Below are 19,670 nucleotides of genomic sequence, written 5' to 3'. Positions count from 1 at the left end.
CCGACGCGCGCTAAACGCCTTTCCTCCGTAATTCTCCGCTAAGCCCGGGCCGGATTCTCCCTGGAGCCGGGCGCCCATCCCAAGACCAAGACGCAGAGGTCGCGACTGCGGGCCGGCGCCTCCCCCGGCCCCTGCGGCCCCTGCGGCTCCTGCGGCTCCGCCCGGGCGCTCCCGAGAGGGAGGCCGGGGGCGGGGCCGGGCGGGGCCGGGCGGGGCGTGGGGAGGGGGTTCGGCCCCGGCCGGGTGACTGCACTGGCCCGCCGGACCGCTCCACACTTGCCTCCCGCCGACGGGTCCGATGGCTCCGCTGCCTTTGTGCCCAATGGTAGGGCTGTTTCTGCTGCTGCTCCTGGGATCTGGACCCGGGCTCAGAGCAGGTGAGTGAAGGGACGAGCCCCCATCCGAGGACCCAGGGCTTCCTGGGACTCCTTCAGTCCTCCCCGGGATTCCTGGAACCCTGCCTCCCTACCCATCCGCAAGAACCCCAACTCCCCAGCCCTTCCAGGGGACCCAGGAGCCCTACAGTCCCCGGCCCTCCTTTGTGCAGCCCACCAGCACATTGCTTCCCGGCTTCCTGGACGTCCTGTGTGTTGCCCCCTCCCCACCTCCACCACTTCCCCAAAAGCCCCTGCCTCATTTACCCCTTCCAGGGACCCTGAAACCTTCTCCAGGGGGGCTCTGTGTCCTCCCCAAACATGCCCTTTGTCACCCTCTCCAGTGATCAGATCTCCCCATCACCCGACTTGGGATCCTGTGAACCCACCCTTCTCTCCGCCTGTCCCTGGGGTCTGCAGTGGGACCACCAGGGAGACACCAGAGGTTGGAAGGAACAGGGGGAGAAGGGGCCAAACCCTACCTGGAGCCAGAGAAGAAGGTGATGTCTCCTCACTACTCCTGGACATGACCCTTGGAGAGGTCCCCCCGGCAACCTCCCATTTACATGGATACCACAGGGAAATATGTGGTCATCAGAAGCTCGGAGACACACAGGCATAGGACACCACCAGCAACATCTGGGCACCCAGGTGTTGGGCTCACGGATGGCCTCACACACATGCTGCATGCTCAGTCACTTCAGTCGTGTCCGACTCTTTGTGACCCCAAGGACTGTAGCCTGCCAGGCTCTTCTGTCCATGGGATTCTCCAGGCAACAATACTGGAGTGGGTTGCCATGTCCTCCTCAGGCTCACACACAGACACAGGCAAAGACACACAGAGGGGAACACACACACACACACTCAGGGATACTGAGACAGCCCCATATGAGCACACACACACACACACACACACACAGAGAATCACATGGGCACACACATGCACACACACATATGCACACCTTCAGGCCCATAGGAAGCCTGGGCAGCCTTGGCACTCCCAGTAGAGGCTGTTGTGGGCAGACAGAGCAAACAGCCCCCAGAATGACCTGCCCCACCTAAGTTGGCATAGAGAGAGTGTTTGCCTTGGTTACAAACCCAGCGCTGGGCATCCACCCATGCTAGGGTTCTCCCTAAGGCTGAGCCCTGGGCCCTGAGACGCCAGAGCTGGGGTCGAGTCAGGGTAGGGGGACCTCTGGGGACAGCTTTGGGGTATGGGTTTGGAACGGGGGTCTTTTCAGATGTGCTTGTTATTTTTTTTTTAAGTTTTTATTTGTTTCTGGCAGATTCTTAAGTCCCCAGCCAGGGAATCAGACCATGCCCCCTGCAGTGAGAGCACAGAATCATAACCTCTGGACCACCAGGAAGTCCCCAGATGTGCTTAGACTGGAAGTGTTCCATGGGGCTTGGTGGATCCAGGGGTCAAGGGACCTTTTCTGAAAGCCCACTCATGCCAGGGGATGTGGGGCTCCTAGGGCAGAGGTCTGTCCAGACTGGAGGGTCATTGCCGTGAGCAGAGAGTAGCACAGGGTGACGAGGGCCCCTGTGGTCACGTGGCAGGGAGGCAGATTCTAGAAGGAGGTGATGAGTGAGCCAAGTGAGAATGGGGTCAGGGCATCTGTTACACAGGGTGTATGTGACAGTGTGATGGGAAGTTTAATTGGAGGAATAGGAAATGAGTGGGGTCCATGTGGGGTCCAAGTTGAGAGAGGGCACCAGAGGCGGGAGAGGGTAGGCTTCTGCAGGGCCTCTGGCTCAGTGAGGACCCTGAGCTTTACCTGGAGGGGGTTGGGAGCCTGGGGAGGTTTCAGGCAGAGATGCGGGCACCTGGGCAAATCCTGTGAGGGTGAGGGCTGGTCATCCAGAGAGGAGGGCAAAGTTTTAACTCTAAACTCATTGTTACATTTTGTTTCTATTTAGTTTATCTCTAATCCCCTAGATGAATATGCTCCTTTTTCCACTGAGAAAAAAGAAAATTGAGGGGACTCCCTGGCTTCCCAGTGATAAGAAAGACTCTGAGTTTCCACTGCAGTGGGTCTGGTTCATTTCCTGGTTAGGGAACTAAGATCCCACATGCTGTGCCTTGCGGCCAAACAAAACCAAAAAAAAAAAAAAAAAAAAAACCAACAACAACAACAACCCAACAACAAAAAAAATTGAATTTGAATTTTGGCCTGGATTCTTCAAAGAAGAGTCAGCATGATAAAATCTTGTTTTAGATTTTACAGATGTGAAAGGGAATCCGCAAATCTCTGGATTCTCAGTCCTGGAGCTGTGGGTGGAGAGTGAGCTCCCAGGGGTCAGGCCGACATGGGAACAAGTTTCTGTTCAGCAGTTCACCCACTCTGGGACCTAGGATGGGTCCTTTTGCCTCTCCTAGCCTCAATCTCTCCATCTGTAAATGGGAGACTGCTACTGCTACTGCTAAGTCACTTCAGTCGTGTCCGACCCTGTGCGGCCCCATAGACTGCAACCCACCAGGCTCCCCTGTCCCCAGGATTCTCCAGGCAAGAACATTGGAGTGGGTTGCCATTTCCTTCGCCAATGCGTGAAAGTGAAAAGTAAAAGTGAAGTCGCTCAGTCGTGTCCGACTCTTAGTGACCCCATGGACCGAAGCCTACCAGGCTCCTCTGTCCATGGGATTTTCCAAGCAAGAGTACTGGAGTGGGGTGCCATTGCCTTCTTCGAAATGGGAGACTAGCAGCCCATAAGACAAAGAGATTGACAACAGATGTCGCCTGTGGATTGGGGAACACGGTGCCTGGTGCCAGGTGAAGTTCAAGTGATAGCTTCTCCGCGCTGTGGCTGATTGTGTGTGTGTGTTTTCTACGTGTTGACTGTGCGCAGCATGTGAGATCTTAGTTCCCTGACCAGTGACTGAACCCCTGCCCCTGCAGTGGAAGCACAGTGTCTTAACCACTAGACCTCCAGGGAAGTCCCTGATTGTGGTTTCTGACCAAACACCAGAGTGGACTCTTGGACCTCACCAGAAGGAGGAGTGGCTCTGGGATTCTCTGATGCCCAGTCGCAGTGGGTTTGACCGCCCCTGACCACGAGCAATGGACTCCTCGATGCCCCTTACCTCTGTCACCCCAGGCCTCCCTCTTCTGCTGCTACTGGGTGAGGAGGAACCACTGGATTGGGAGTCAGAAGGGCCCCCCTCCCCAGCCCCAGGACTGTAGGGGTCATGCTTCCCATCTGAGCCTCCTCTTTCTCCCATGTGAGATGCAGGGGTTCTGGTTGCACCAACTGTGTTTTGCTATGGACCACAGCAACATGAGGATCCAGAGAAATGGCTGGGATGGGGTCACAGGGCCTCCCTGTGTGGCAGGAAGCTGTGCCCTGGCAGTGAAAATAAGAGGTGATGCAAAGAATCTGGAAGGCAGTGGTGAGGGGGTGGGGGAGGTCCCTGTAGAGGATGGCAGGGAACCTGTTTGGTTCATCTCTGATGTCCAGTGCCCAGGACAGGCAACTAGACAGACATTAGATACACAACCCACAATCTGACTGTGTCTGAAGTTGACATGGGCAAAGGATTGAGAACGAGGGCATTCCAGGAAGAGGGACCAGCCAGTGCAAGGGCCTAGAGGTATGATTTTTTTTCAGATGCCGTGGCTCTGTGACCTGGTTTTTCCTTCATGGCTGCCTTGAAGACATTGATAATAATAGTTAGAGCTCACTGTGTGCTGGTAATTTACATGCATGATCTCATTCCATTCTGGGGAGTGAGGTCCCCTTATTCCTCTCTTTTAAGATGAGGAAACCAAGGCACAGAGAGATTGAGTGGTCCAAGGTCACAAAGCTAGGAAGAAGGAGAAGCAGGATTCAACCCTGAGATAGTCATCCAGAGGATGAGATATTTGGATAGCATCATTGACTCAATGAACATGAGTTTGAAAGAGCTCCAGGAGACAGTGAAGGACAGGGAAGCCTGGTGTGCTGCAGTCCACGCGGTTGCAAAGAGTCAGACACGACTGAGCGACTGAACAACAAGAAGTCATCCAGACACTTTTCAGGCTAGTGCCTGTCCCCAGGCCAAGACAGCCCCCACCTGCAGCCTCTAACTTTTGTCTCCCTCCTCCACCCCCAGCTCCCCAGAGGTCACATGTGCATCGACGTGGGCTCATAGGACTGGCCGGGACTATTGACTGTGTTGGCCCTCGCCCTGCCTTGGTCTATGTGAAATATGGCTGCTTTTGTGGTCTGGGGGGCCATGGCCAGCCCCAGGATGCCATAGACTGGTGAGTGCATGCTGGGGGCTTAAGGTCCCCACCCCCTGGGGTGGTTAAGGCTTATGAGGAAATACCCAAACTGAGGTTGGGTTTAGATACGAAGCCCCCAGCAAATGGTGCTCCTTGCAGGCAAAGGGTCTCCTGGGCAACATGCCCATAAGGCCAGACCTTGGTGCCAGCTGGCCCCCAGTCTGGCAGGGTGATTACTTTAGCTGAAAAAAAAAATCATACATCACTGTATGAAATGACCCAGACTTGTTATGCACCAAAACTGTCCTGAGAGCCCCTTTGAGTTCTCACAACAGCCCCATTTCAGAGATAAGGAAACTGAGGCCCAGAGAGATCAACTTGTCTAGAGCCACATACAGAGTGAGGGGTGGGGACTGGGATTTGAGCCCAGGCGGCCTGGCTGGATTCACGCCCCTGATCACTGCCTTCTGCTGCTGGGTGAGAAGGACCTGTTCTGTGCCAGGCTGTGGGCTTAGACCTTCCACGACCTCTCATTTGCCACCACAGCCATGGCCATCCGATGGGGATCCCTATTTCACAGACCGGGTCCCACAGCCACTCATCCATTTCCAGAGTGGTCAGGGGGCAAAATGTTGATTGTCTCTTCCAGGTCTTGGAGGATATAGTTGTCACTGACAGGTCTCTATCCAGCCTCGTGCCTCCAAGGCTCCTGCTGTGGGCCCTGCCCTTCCTCCCACACTCTTGTTGGCTGGTTCCTGCACATCTTTCCAGACGTAGCTCCCCCAGGCATCACCCCTCTTGGAAGTCTTCTCTGAAGCCTAGCTGGACCTGGCATCCCCTCTGGCTCCCAGAATCCTGTCACCTGCATCCTAGCGTTTCTTGCCATGCCCACTGCATCTGCAGATTTGTCTGCCTACCCCATCCTGGGGTTGGGGGCTGGTGCTTGGGCTGAGACCTCAAGCAGGAAGAGTGGGCAGGAATTTCTCCCAGGCAGAGGCAGATTAGGGGCAAAGTCAGGAGGCAGGGAGGGTATGGCTGGAAGAGACCAGCATGGCTGGAGCTCAGAGGCTCAGAGACTGAGGCAGGCAAGGGCCACACTTGAGCATGGTGGAGAGATAGAGGTAGGGCAAGACACACGGGGGTCAGTGGAATTAATTCCCAGGACGGGGATTCTCAGGGACAAAGCCTGGACCAGAAGATGCTCTCCCCTGTGGGTCCTCATTCTCCTGAAGTTATGGCACAGGAAGATGGCCAAGGGACCACCCTTGTCCTTACTTACCCCTTGGTCTGTCCATCTGCTGTCCACAGGTGCTGTCATGCGCACGACTGCTGCTATACACATGCTGAGAGCTCCGGCTGCAGTCCCAAGTTGCAGCCCTACTCCTGGAATTGTGTCAATCAGACTGTCAAGTGTGGTGAGTTCCCAACATAACACCCAGCAACAGCCATTGGCTGGAACATAGAGGGGCTTCCCACTGTAGGTGGGGCCATTCTCCCATCTGCCCCAGTCTCCACCATGCCCTATTGTCTCTCCACCATTGAGGCCAAGGGTCAATTACCATAGTTCATTTCTCCTGTGCTGTTGATTTTGTTAAGAAAAAGGGATTTTTCTGTCAAACCTAGGAAAACAGAAGGGAGGTCCAAAGGCTGAATGATTTGAGAGAAATGAGAGTGGTGAGCGAGCCCATTTATTTATCAGAATGAAGAGTATGCCTGCGTCTAAAGAATCCCCTTTGTGTTAGCACTGCCGGCCCCAGGGGATGTCTGAGTTTGCAGACCCCGGCCTGTAGCTGACAGCTTGGTCTGTGATTCAGATTCTGTTATGTCACTAAGCCCTGATTTCCTGGGGCCTCAGTTTGCTCACTGGTAAACTGGGAGTGGAAATCCAGCTGGCCTGTGGTGAGGGTGAAGTGACAGTGTCATGGCATTTCATGCCTAATAGATGTCCTTAATGGTCTGTTGAAGAAATGACCCAACACGGAACCTCCGATGAGCAAGACCAGGCACAATTTCATGGAGCCCAGGATTTAGGGAAGGACATGAACACAGTTCTGAGTAACCCTGAATGCCTCCAAGAGAAAGTGATTTCTCTCTCAGTTTTCTTTTAATCCTTCTAATTTTGTGAAATCAGGAGAAAGTCAGTTTTAATCTAGCTAAAACATCTGTGGGACCCTCTCTGATCCTTTTGAACAGAGAGAGTAGATTTCTGGCTTCTAATGTTATTCAAAAACTGTTCTATTCTTAAATTTAATTCAGGCTTTAAAAAATCCTTCATATCTATCCATCTATCATCTATCTGTTTATCTATTACTGCCTTCTATTACTTCTCTTTAACCACAAGCAGCATGTATTTAATGAGGATAATTGTAACATAACCTGATACCACTGTACATTTTACATGACTAGCTACCTGTAAAGCTGAAAGAAAAAGAAACTTGTGGTTTAAAATATTTTGTCCCTCAGGGCAATCTTACTGGTTTTCAAAAGAAACCAGTAAGAAAAGGAATGAAGTATTTGTTTTTAGGATTATCTTCTGATGGATGGTGTTTTCCATTTACAGTTTCTGTTCACATAAATTTAAAAAGCCGAATCAAGGGAAGAAACAGGATGTGAATAATTGTACAGGCACTGTGTAGATAAGGCTGGGATTTGGGCAGTGAAATTCCAAGTTATCTGAGAAGCTGAAATGAAACACACAGACAACGGGCTCCATAACTTTTTTTTTTTCTTTTTACTCTTAACTGAGCATAACATAAAATTAACCATTTTAAAGTGTACCTTTCAGTGATATGTAATGCATTCACAATGTCCTCCAACCATAACCTCTATTTCCAAAACATTTTATTTTTATTTTTGGATGTGCGGGGTCTTCTCTGACGTGTGCGTGCTTTCTCTAGTTACGGCAAGTGGGGCTACTCTCCAGTTGTGGTGAACAGGCTTCTCCTTGCAGTGGGTTTTCTTGTTGTGAAGCAGGGCTCTAGGCCATGTGGGCTCAGTAGCTGTTTGACTCGGGCTTTGTTGCTCCATGACATGTGGCATCTTCCTGGACCAGTAATGTGTCCCCTGCAATTGGCAGGCAGATTGTTAACCACTGGACCACCAGGGGTTCCCAAAACATTTTCATCAACATCCCCCCAAAATCACATACCTGTCAAGTGCTCAGTTTCTATTCCTCCTCTTTCCAGCATCTCGCAACCACCAATTTACTTTCAATCTCTATGGATTTACCTATTCTAGATATTTCCTATAAATGATGTCATATAATAAGCCTTTTGTGTCTGACTTCTTTCACTTAGCCTCATGTTTTCAAGGTTCATTCATGTTGTAGCATGTGTCTGAACTTCATTCCTTTTTATGACTGAATAATATTCCATTGTAGGTATGTATCGGAGAAGGCAATGGCACCCCACTCCAGTACTCTTGCCTGGAAAATCCTATGGACAGAGGAGCCTGGAAGGCTGCAGTCCATGGGGTCGCTAAGAGTCGGACACGACTGAGCGACTTCACTTTCACTTTTCACTTTCATGCATTGGAGAAGGAAATGGCAACCCACTCCAGTGTTCTTGCCTGGAGAATCCCAGGGATGGGGGAGCTGGTGGGCTGCCTTCTATGGACACACAGAGTTGGACACGACTGAAGTGACTTGCCAGTAGGTATGTATATACTACATTTTGCGTATCCATTCATTCACTGTAGGACATTGTATTGTTTCTGAAACAATTGGGACTTGGGACTTGAACCCAGCCAAAACCCAGTTTGGGACTTGAACCCACATGAAGTGAAGTGAAGTGAAAGTTGCTCAGTTGTGTCCAACTCTTTGCGACCCCATGGACAGGCCATGGAATTCTCCAGGCCAGAACAGCCATTCCCTTCTCCAAGGGATCTTCCCAACCCAGGGATCAAACCCAGGTCTCCCACATTGCAGGTGGATTCTTTACCAGCTGAGCCACAAGGGAAGCCCAGGAATACTGGAATGAGTAGCCTTATCCCTTCTCCGGGGGATCTTCCCGACCCAGGAATCAAACCAGGATCTCCTGCATTGCAGGTGAATTCTTTACCAACTGAGCTCACATGGCTGGAACTCAAACCCAGCCAAAACCCATGGTACCTGGTTTCAGGACCTAATGAAGCTCAGGTTCTTGATATCTCATTGCAGAAAGAACTCGGTGAGAGACAAAGTGATAGGTGAGAAGTGGATTTATTCAGATTCAGAGAGAAGCACACTCCACAGACAGAGTGTGCGCCATCACAGAGGGTGAGTGTGGCCGTGAAATGTGGTGTGGTTGGTTTTTATAGGCTGGGTAATTTCACATGCTAGTGAGTGGGAGGATTATTCCAGCTATTTTTGGGAAGAGGTGGAGATTTCCAGGATTTGGTCCACTGTCCACTCCTTGGTCTTTGACAGTGCCTTGGAACTCTCGTGGCACCTCTGGGTGTGTCATTTCACTTGCTGATTGAGGGTTAAGGTCTGGTCTTGCCTGCCATCTGGGTCCCATTTGACTCTAATTGGTTTAGCTTGTGCTCTTGGGCTGTGTCATTCTTCCACAAGTTGTGCCCTGCTCCTTTTCTTCCTGTTGTGTTTCCACGTTTTAACTACTGGGAATAGTGCTGCTGTGAACATTTGTGAACAAATATTTGTTTGAATACATGTCTTCATTTCTTTGGGGGCATATACATAGGAGTGGAATTGTTGCATTGTCTAGTAATTCCATTTTACTTTTTGAGGAACCCTTCCCTGGTGGCTCAGATGGTAAAGAATCTGCCCACAATGCAGGAGATCTGGATTTGATCCTTTGGTCAGGAAGATCCACTGGAGAAAAGACTGGCTACCCACTCCAATATTCTTGCCTGGAGAATTCCATGGACAGAGGAGCCTGGTGGGCTAGCGTCCATAGGGTCACAAAGATTCAGACATGAGTGAGTGACTAACACTTCCACACCAATTTTTGCTATAGGAGCTGCACTGTTTTACATTTCTCATTAGCAATGTATAGGGTGTTTCTCCACAGCCTTGCCAACAGTTGCTATTTTTCTTTTTTATTTATTATTTAGTGGAGATAATTAGTGTATCTCATTGTGATTTTGATTTGCCTTTTTCTCATGACTAATGATGTTGAACATATTTTCATGTGCTGGTTGGTCATTTTTCCATCTTCTTTGGAGAAATATCTATTCAAGTCTTCTGCTCATTGAGTAGTTTGTCCTATTGTTGAATTGTGAGAGTTTCTTGTTCTGGATACCGGACTCTACCATATATGTGATTTGCAAAAGATTTCCGACCATTCTGTTGCCTTTTTTTCTTGATAATGTCTTTGGTATACAAAAGGTTTAATTTTGCTAAAGCCTGATTTATCACTTCTGTCTTTTTTATTTTGGGGCTGCACTGGTCTCCGTTATGGCACGTGGGCTTCTCCAGTTGGGGTGTGTGGGCTCCGGAATGCCCAGGCTCAGCCGTCATGGTGTTAGGGCTCCAGAGCATGTGGTCTCTCTAGTTGGGGTGTGCAGGCTTAGTTGCTCTGCAGCATGTAGGATCTTAGTCCTCCAGTCAGGGATCACGCTCACCTCCCTGCTTTGGAAGGCAGATTCTTAACCACTGCACCACTAGGGAAGTCCCAGTTTTGTCTTCTGTTGATTGCATTTCTGGTATCCTATCTAAGAATTTGTCACCAGATCCAAGGTCATGAAGATTACCCCTATATTCTTAAACAGTGTTATAGTTTGAACTCTTTTATTTTTTTAAAAATTTTCTTGAAGTATTATTGATTTACAATGTTGTGTTAATTTCTGCTGAACAGTGACGTGACTCAGTTATATATATTTTTTCACTGAACTCTTAACTTTAGGTCATTGATCTGTTTTGAGTTGGTTTTCGTCTATAGTGAGTGGTAGGAGTCCACGTTTATTCTTTGGCATATGGATATTCAGTTGTTCCAGCGCCATTTGTTGAAGAGACTCTTTTGTCCCCATTAAATTGTCTTGGTACTTTTGTTGAAAATCACTTGGCCCTTAGATTGGTGTCATCTCTGAGCCTGTTTTCTTACCTGGAAGATGGATGTTGCAAAGATGAAAAAAAAGAGTTTATAATGTGATATCCAGATTGGATGGAGGCTGCTACTTTCTTCCCTCCTCTCTCCTCCATCCCTCATTCTTATCTGAACTTCTCTCTGATCCCCACTGCCTCCACCTGAGAGAACTGAGGGTGTGGTGTGATTCTTCACTGAAACCCCAGCTTCTGCAGACTTGGTCTGCTCTAGAGGCAAGGAGGCTATACTAAGGGTTACATAGAAAGATATTCTTAGATATGCACAGACTCTTAGCCGTGTCTTCTTAGTCTACGTTAAGAGTTGGCACAGAGAAAAGCTGAATTAATATGGAGACATTAATACGGAGTCCTTGATTCAGTCAATCGAGGACTGAAAATGTCCCAGACATCATCTCATCCAACCATCTCACATAGAGCTGCAGGGAACTGAAGCCCAGGGAAAGAAGTGACTTGCTTAACCTGGTGATGATAAGCCCACTTCTGGGCATATTCTCTGTCCCCACACTGCCCCCTTCCATTGTGAGTGGAGAGGAGAAGTGGACCTTGAGTGGAAAATATGTTAAAAATCTTTCCCTTCTCCCTTCAACCTTCATGTTCTGCTGCCCCTAACCATGTGAAAGGGCTTCCCAGGTGGCACAAATGGTAAAGAACCCGCCTGCCGATGCAGGAGATACAAGAGACGTGGGATTGATCCCTCGGTGGGGAAGATCCCCTGGAGAAGGGAATGGCAATCCACTCCAGTATTCTTGCCTGAAGAATCCCATGGACAGAGGAGCCTGGTGGGCTATAGTCCATGAAGTCACAAAGAGTCAGACACAACTGAGTGCTCGAGCACACACATACACACACACACCCATATAAAAATGATATTTGTGAAATACTTATTAGTGTGTCAGCTAGTGGGGCTGTGCCTATTTACAGAACTGCTTTCCCTGAACTGAATGAAGAGAACCAAAATATCTATTATGCATTTTTTGGCTAAAAATATTCTCTTATTCTGTTTGGAGATATTCTGAACTTAGCTGTTTGCTTAATTACAGGTGTGGCCCATTTTCCATTTATGGGCTTGACAAATATATTTTTTAAAAATATTAAGCATATAATAATATTTACCGGCAGGCCTTTATTTTAAACTTAACCCTTGGGAGCTAGGTTTCCTTTTCAGTTTTTTATTATTCTTGAATAACATTAATCTGTTGGGCTTCTGAGGCCATAGAATAGTGAGACCAAGCCTTGTTTTTCAAAGGATTTTCTTGCTCAGGGAGACGTGAGGAGCATAGCGGAGGGACAGACACTGGGTCAGGAGATGCTGGCCTGAAATCCTGATATACTCTTTCCCAGATCTGTGGCCTTGGACAAGTTACTGAATCCCTCTCCTTTTCTGTAAAATGGGAGTAACAAAACTCTGGTGCTGGGTTTGTACAAGAATTGGAAATGATATATGTTTTTTCTATATTCTCCCAACAACCATTATTGAGAATCTATTCTGTGTCAGGTTCCCTGATGGGAAAAACAGAGGAGCAAGGCTCTGTGGTCGAAAAAGGGAGCAGGGAATAGTGTTCATGCCAATTGCTTTTATAAGTGCTTATTGGAAAAGATATCAATGAAGTACTATGCATGAAAGCGAAAAATGAAAGTGTCAGTTGCTCAGTCATGTCCGACTCTTTGCGACCTCATGGACTATAGCCTGCCAGGCTCCTCTGTCCATGGAATTATCCAGATAAGAATATTGGAATGGGTAGCCATTGTCTTCTCCAGGGGACCTTCCACTCTGGTTGCTGCAAGGAATATAGCTGGAGGGAACAAGGGTGGCAGCTAGGCCCCCCCGTGAGGCTGTTGCAGGGATCTGGGTGAGAAGTGCCTTGGACAGATGACATCAGTGGAGGTAGCGGAAGGTGGAGCCAGGGGACTCCCATGGATGGGGGAGGGAAGGGGAAATGGCTGGAGTGTTTGTGTCAGTCCCCCTGTCCTTAGATAGCTGTCCTTTGGCCAACTCTGCGGGAACAGTGCAACCTTGGAGCTTCAATGGCTCTTTCCTTAGAAGTCCCTAGCCCACCAGGTCATGTTCCAAGGGTATGGCCCGTGGAAATTTTACCAGTAACAGTGCTGGCTCTGGTACCAGCTGGTTCATTTACCAATTTTTACGTATTAGTTTTATCTATCTGTCCATCTGTCCATCCATCTGTCTGTCCATCCATGCACATGCCTTTTCTGATTCAAACCTAATCCACGTTTGTTGTGGAAAATCAAAACATCCCAGAATCATTGTAATGTAAGAAGTTAGCCTCCATCCACCAGTGTTAACTAGCTTCTGTTGCTTGGCATGTTGTTCTCCTCCAGATTTATGCATGTGTAACAGACAAACAAGAACAAATATCAGGACTTCCCTGGTGGTCCAGTGGTTAAGAATCTGCCTGCAATGCAGAGGATGCAGGTTCGATCCCTGGTCCGGGAAGATCCCATATGCCCTGGAGCAGCTAAACCCGGGTGCCACAACTATCGAGCCTGTGCTCTGGAGCCTGAGAGTCGCAACAGAAGGTGCCACACTCAGAAGCCTGCCCGCTGCAACTCGAGAGTGGCCCCTGCTTGTCACAACCAAAATCCACTCACAGCAACAAAGACCCAGCACAGCCAGAAATACATAAAATAAATAATTTTCTTTAAAAAAAGAACAAAAATCGGATCACATTATATACATCACATTTTTTTTTCCACTTAATATTGTGTCTTGGACATCTTGGAACGTCTAGGTTGGCCTCATTCTTAAATATATATTTATTTTATTTACTTATTTTTGGCCGTGCATGGGCTTTCTCTAGTTGCGATGTGCAGGCTTCTCAGTACTGTGCCTTCTTTTATTGCGGACCATGGGCTCTAGGGTGCGTGGGCTCAGTAGCCGTGGCTCTCGGGCGCTAGAGCTCGGGCTCAATAGTTATGGCTCATGGGCTTAATTGCTGCGTGGCTTGTGGGATCTTCTCCGACCAGGGATCAAACCCATGTTTCCTGCATTGGCAGATGGAGTCTTTACCACTGAGCCACCGGAGAAGCCCCAGCCTCATTCTTTTAAAGTCTGACAATCACCTGCGGCAGAGTGTCTCCATCTTGACACTATGGACATTGGAGGCTGGATCTCTGGTGTGGGAGCCATCCTGGGCATTGCAGATGTTTAGTAACATCCCTGGTCTCTGCCAAGCAGATGCCGGTAGCAAACCCCCTACCCTCCACTTGGGACAGCCAAAGATGTCTCTAGATACTACCACAAGCCCGGTGGGGGACACAACGGCCCGCAGCTGAGAATGGCCAGTCTGTGGCACCAATGTACTTCATTTTGCAGAGACTGTGGTTGTTTATAAGGCTTTGTGCACCTGTGACAGGCTTTTGCAGCATGGAGTCTTAGAATTGTAGGGTCAGATGGTGTATTTGAGGCACCCTTAGAATAATGGGCTTCCCTTGTAGCTCAGTCAGTAAAGAATCTGCCTGCACTGCAGGAGACCAAGGTTCGATCCCTGGGTTGGGAAGATCCCCTGGAGAAGGAAATGGCAACCACTCCTGTATCCTTGCCTGGAAAATTTCATGGACACAGGAGCCTGGTGGGCTGCAGACAATGGGGTTGCAGAGTTGGGCACGACTGAGCAACTAACACTCACTTACTTACCAGAATTTTTATGTAGAAAGGGCTGGCAGGCAGCCTGAAGGGGAGGTTAGAGGACTTGTCCTGGAGGAGTATTTACTCTGCAAGGGCATTTAGACAATGTAGATTGTGTTTATTGTAGAAGCTGGGGAGGTGCTAAAGGGAGGCCTGGTGAAGATCAGGGAGGAGGAGGGCCATCAAAGACCCCCACAAGCCACCTCCTTTCATCACTGAGTGGTATAGGTATTTTAAGTCTAATAAGTAATGTAAACTAAATTCAAAATAGCGGCCCCTCACATTTGGTTAATTGATACCACTTTTCCACAATGAAAGCACTGTATGGCTCAAAGTAGAAAAGTTTCAAATTATAACTTCTACCACAAAAGTTTTATGGGAAATAAAACTCCCATTGACACTACCCAGACCTCCACTTGATTTATTTTCTGGTGCTGTTCTTGTCTTTTTTTGAGTGCATAATACATAAAAAATATAGCAGTGTGTATTGTACTCCTTAAGTTTTCTTAAATGTAAGTTGCTTCCCATGTCATTAATGGCAAAAACCATCACAATATTGTAAAGTAATTATCCTCCAATTAAAATAAATTGAGTAATTTAAAAAAGCTCTATTCAAAGAATAGATTGTTGTTGTTCAGTCACCAAGTCGTGTCTGACTCTCTGTGACCCCACTGAATTGCAGCATGCCAGGCTTCCCGTCCTTCACTATCTCCCGGAATTTGCTCAAACTCATGTCCATTGAGTCAGTGATGCCATCCAACCATCTCATCCTCTGTCATCCTCTTCTCCTCCCGCCTTCAAGAGTTCGATTCCTTGTCAGAAAACTAGATTCCACATGTTGCAACCAAGACCTGGTGCAGACAGATTTATTGATTGATTTTAAAATCCTGTCTTAAAACTTGGATTTATAAGGGCAAATGAGTCCCCTGAGTTGACAGTTTGTTCCCTTCTGGCAGACAAGCCAGGAGGCCTGGGATCAGGCAGAGCTGAAGTGGGGATCAGTCCCTATACCCCTTCTCTGGATTTTTCTTCTGTAAGGTTGGGGTGCTGATGCCGAAAGCTCAGCTTCTCTGTACACCAGTGCTGAATCAAACCTTGGAGGCAGAATTTTGGGCAAAGTAGAAAAGGATAGGTTTTTTGCTTTGTCAGGCAAAGTGGGGGACAGAGCAGGCTTATGCCCTCAAAACCCACTTGGGAAGATAGTGAGAAGTTTTATAGTAATTGTCCAAAGAGGGAGTGATCAGCTCGAGGATGTACTTCTGGTGGGTTGGTGGTGAGGTAGGTGGGAATCAACATCATCAACCTTCAAGTCCAACTAGCCTGAGGTCTATGCGCTTATGGGCAGCATACTACTGGTAACTCCTCCCACCTGGAAGCCTTTCAGTATCTGCAAAATATCCCAAAGACATTCTTGTGTGGACCTGTTAATAGGAAAACAGGAGCTTGCCCCAAGGCTGCTCTTGACTGTTTCCCCTTGGTCTCCCATCCTCTCCCTTCCCTAGTTAACAACTGCTTGACTCTGCCTCCAGGTACTGCATTTCAGACTCTTTTGTTGACCATGATGGCTATTCCATTTCTTCTAAAGAATTCCTGCCCGCAGTAGTAGATATAATGTTCATCTGAGTTAAATTCACCCATTCCAGTCCATTTTAGTTCGCTGATTCCTAGAATGACGACTGTGAAGAAAGCTGAGCGCTGAAGAATTGATGCTTTTGAACTGTGGTGTTGGAGAAGACTCTTGAGAGTCCCTTGGACTGCAAGGAGATCCAACCAATCCATTCTAAAGGAGATCAGTCCTGGGTGTTCCTTGGAAGTAATGATGCTAAAGCTAACTCCAGCACTTTGGCCACCTCATGTGAAGAGTTAACTCATTGGAAAAGACTCTGATGCTGGGAGGGATTGGGGGCAGGAAGAGAAGGGGACGACAGAGGATGAGATGGCTGGATGGCATCACCAACTCGAGGGACGTGAGTCTGAGTGAACTCTGGGAGATGGTGATGGACAGGGAGGCCTGGCGTGCTGCGATTCATGGGGTTGGAAAGAGTCGGACATGACTGAGTGACTGAACTGAACTGAACTGACTCTGCCTGTTGGAACTCAGGGAAGGAGTTGGAGGAACTCATGGAGAACTCGTGGAGGCTGAAGAAAGGCTGTTTCCTATAATCAAAGAAGTGAGGGACACAAAGGCCTTTTGCCCAGGAGCCTCAGAGGGCCCTGCATGCCTCGAGTGCCAGTGGCTCTGCCCTGAGAGGACTGGGTGAGATGGGGACCACAGAGCCAGCCCTTCATGTAACTGCACAGTTAACTCAGGCTTCCGACATCTCCACTTTTTCTGTTACCATTTACTGAATTATAACCAAGGCGATTTTTTGTTCTGTTTTTTAAAATTTCGTTTTGTTTTTCTGGCCTTGCAGCATGGCTTGGGACATTAGTCTCCTGACCAGGGATCCAATCTACGCCCATGGCAGCGAAAGTTTGGAGTCCTAACCCTTGGGCCGCCAGTGAATCTCCAAGGCAGAGTGTTTAAACACAGGCTTTTGGAGTTGGAGGTGTTTGTGTTTTGCCTTCTCTCTCAATAGTTTCCCAGAGTGTGAGAAGCTTAATAAATGAATTTAGGTGAGAAGGATTTTCCCTTTCAGTCCTTTGTTAATTCTTCCAGGTAGGCAAGGAGAAAGTATCGATTGCATGATGGTCTGACTGCTAGAGAGGGTGAACCTCTCTTTCACTTGCTCATCTCCCTTTTTTAAAACTAAGACACTCCTTTCTGGGGGCTCATAGCCTTCAGGTGGGTAACAGCATTTAACTAGACTTTGATATTAGAACTTTATCTTCACTGGCTTTTTTTAATCAGCTTTATATATTTGTGGTATAAGATTTTGGTTTTCCATTTATGGCAGTGACGATTTATTTAATGCAATTTAATACTATTTAATATAATTAAATGATAATTTATTTAATAATTGACTTACTATTAAAAAGAAAGGGGATTTAAAGATATCCCTGGTGGCTCAGTGGTAAAGAATCTGCCTGCAATGCAAGAGACATGAATATTATTACCTTGGGTCGGGAAGATCCCCTGGAGAAGGAAATGGCAACTCACTCCAGGATTCTTGCATGGAAAATCTCATGGATAGAGGAGCCTGATGGGCTATAGTCCATGGGGTCACAAAAGGGTCAGACAAGACTGAGAGACTAGCACACATAAAGCTATCATCTTGAAGCTGCCATGGGCCTGAGTTTGGGAAACCCTGTGTGCAGTCATGCTGATAAACACCTTTAATCAACTCAGCTCATTACAGGGTCAGAGGGTCTCAGGCCCCCTGCCTCCTGCTTGACATCTCCCAACCCTGCCCCTGTTCATCACGCCAGGTGCTGCCAAGCACTCTGAGTGTTGCCCTGAGACAGAAGCTGAGTTTTCTGCCTCTCATGCTTCATCTTGCTAGGATCTCTAAGGAACATGTACATTTTAAGAGGAGATTTTTAAGATTAGCTGGCAGTTTAAGAAGGTCAGCTACAGCTCAAGCACCTGCTGTTTGCCCTGCATTTTACTGACTTCCATCTCTTTGCATTCTTCCAACAGCCCTTAGAAGTAGGTACTTTTATTATCCTCACGTGGACCCTGTGGAAGCAGCCTGGGAAGGATGAAGTGTTGTGTCCAAAGGAACTATATCCATGGCTGAGCTGGCTACCTCCAAGCTCATGCTTTACTGTGCCTCTGGAAGAAATTTAGAAGGATTTAATAGTAGGTGTCCCCTGCCCCACCCCCACCCACCTCCACCACAATTATTTTGTGAATAATTAAAAACTCACAGTCAAAGGCAGGTGACCTATCCAGAGCTGTAATAGCTTCTAGATTAATGGATACAACTTGAAGATCACAAAATCTTTCCAACCCAAAGGATTGCTTCTGTAGCAGCGAAATTCCCAAGGTAGAGGGAGATCTATCTTTCGGTGGCAGCCTTTGCATCTCTGTATAACGTAGGCCCAAGAGGAGGGGAAAGATGGAATATACAATTGTTACCTAAAACAAGCTGTGTTTTTATATGGTATCATGTCATCTGCATATAATGACGATTTTACCTCTTCTCTTCCAATTTGGATTCCCTGTATTTCTTTTCCTTATCTGATTGCTATGGCTAGGACTTCCACTACTGTGCTGAATAGGAATGGTGAGAATGGGCATCCCTGTCTTGTTCCAGATTTCAGTGGGAAGTCGTTCAGCTTTTCACCACTGTTATGTTGGCTGTGGGAACAAGCTGGAGCATCTGAAAGAGACTTGGAGAGAAAAGGTAGGGAAGTGCAGGTAGAACCAACATTGATGGTGTGCATGCCTAGGGCCAAGCCCCTGCCTGGCACTTTATATATGCTTTCTCACCCAGACTTCATAATAAACCCGCACAGTGGATAGTGCCCCCTTTTAAATGAGGACTTCTCTCAGAAAGTTCACACAGAGCAGGGCTCAAAAAAAAAAAAAAAAAAAAAAAAAAGCCTGGATGGTTCCCAGGCACCTACTGCTTGTCTAACTGGATCCTCAAGTGCAATAGTGTAATACTGATACAGAAGAGCAGCTTTATAAAAGGGCGTACGGACTTTGGACTTTTCCTCTGAAAATATTACCCTGGTGACTTCAACTTTGTTTTCTGTAAAATGGGCTGAATATCACCTTCCTTGGGAGTTGTCATGATGAGGGGGATCACTGCGGTGAACTGTCAAAGTGTTCCCGGATGCAGTTTATGACCCTTCCTGTTTCCAGCTTTACTAGCTTCCCTTGTGTTTATCTTCAGGTCTGCAAATCCCTGTTCTAACTTCAGTTTCTCCACTTCTTCCAGAACCAACGGAGGACAAATGCCAAGAACTCATATGCAAGTGTGACCAGGAGTTTGCTTACTGCTTAGCCCGAACAGAGTACAACATTAAGTACCTCTTCTATCCCAATTTCTTGTGTGGGAACTATTCACCTGAATGTGACTGACTAGCCTGACTTGAAATGTTTTTGCACGAGGAAATAAAACTCCTTTTTGCTCATCAATAGCCTCATTCAGTTCTTTGCAGAAGGTAGCTGAGGCCAAGTGTCGAAGCGGCAACCCTTGTGTTTGCTTTCTCTCCTGTCCCAGAACTTGGGCTAGAGCCAGTTTGGTTTCCAGTTTGATTAATGTCAAAAGTCCCATGCCTGTTTAATAAAACCACAACTGTGCTTCTGACTGTATTGGCTTTGATACCATTTTTGACATTCAGCCTTTGTGAAAAAGGGCTAGGCCTTATCTTCTAACCTGTTCCTGATGGCAGGTAGTCAAAACAGAGCAAACACATACTGTGTGTGTAGATTCTGGGCAATGAAGCAGCCTGCCACACACTGCCCAAACTTGTGAAGTTCAAGTCTAGTAGTTTTTAGCTTAAGTCTTCTT

The 19,670-nt window shown here is 47.7% G+C and overlaps 1 protein-coding gene across 2 annotated transcripts; it reads left to right on the top strand.

The window, feature by feature from the left end:
- LOC102172230 (group 10 secretory phospholipase A2) lies at nucleotides 233–19,294 on the top strand. Of its 2 annotated transcripts, XM_005697518.3 has the most exons (5): nucleotides 233–377; nucleotides 4,465–4,615; nucleotides 5,885–5,991; nucleotides 18,465–18,554; nucleotides 19,095–19,294. In XM_005697518.3, the coding sequence occupies exons 1-5, from the start codon at nucleotides 299–301 to the stop codon at nucleotides 19,235–19,237; spliced, it is 570 nt and encodes a 189-aa protein (XP_005697575.1). In that variant the 5' UTR covers nucleotides 233–298; the 3' UTR covers nucleotides 19,238–19,294. The 2 variants fall into 2 exon arrangements, with proteins under 2 accessions (XP_005697575.1, XP_005697576.1); XM_005697519.3 differs by lacking the exon at nucleotides 18,465–18,554.

The sequence above is a fragment of the Capra hircus genome, chromosome 25, assembly GCF_001704415.2.
Source record: "Capra hircus breed San Clemente chromosome 25, ASM170441v1, whole genome shotgun sequence".
Taxonomy (NCBI): Eukaryota; Metazoa; Chordata; class Mammalia; order Artiodactyla; family Bovidae; genus Capra; species Capra hircus.
The sequence above is the reverse complement of the archived record's forward strand: the minus strand, read 5'-3'. Positions and strand labels throughout refer to the sequence as shown.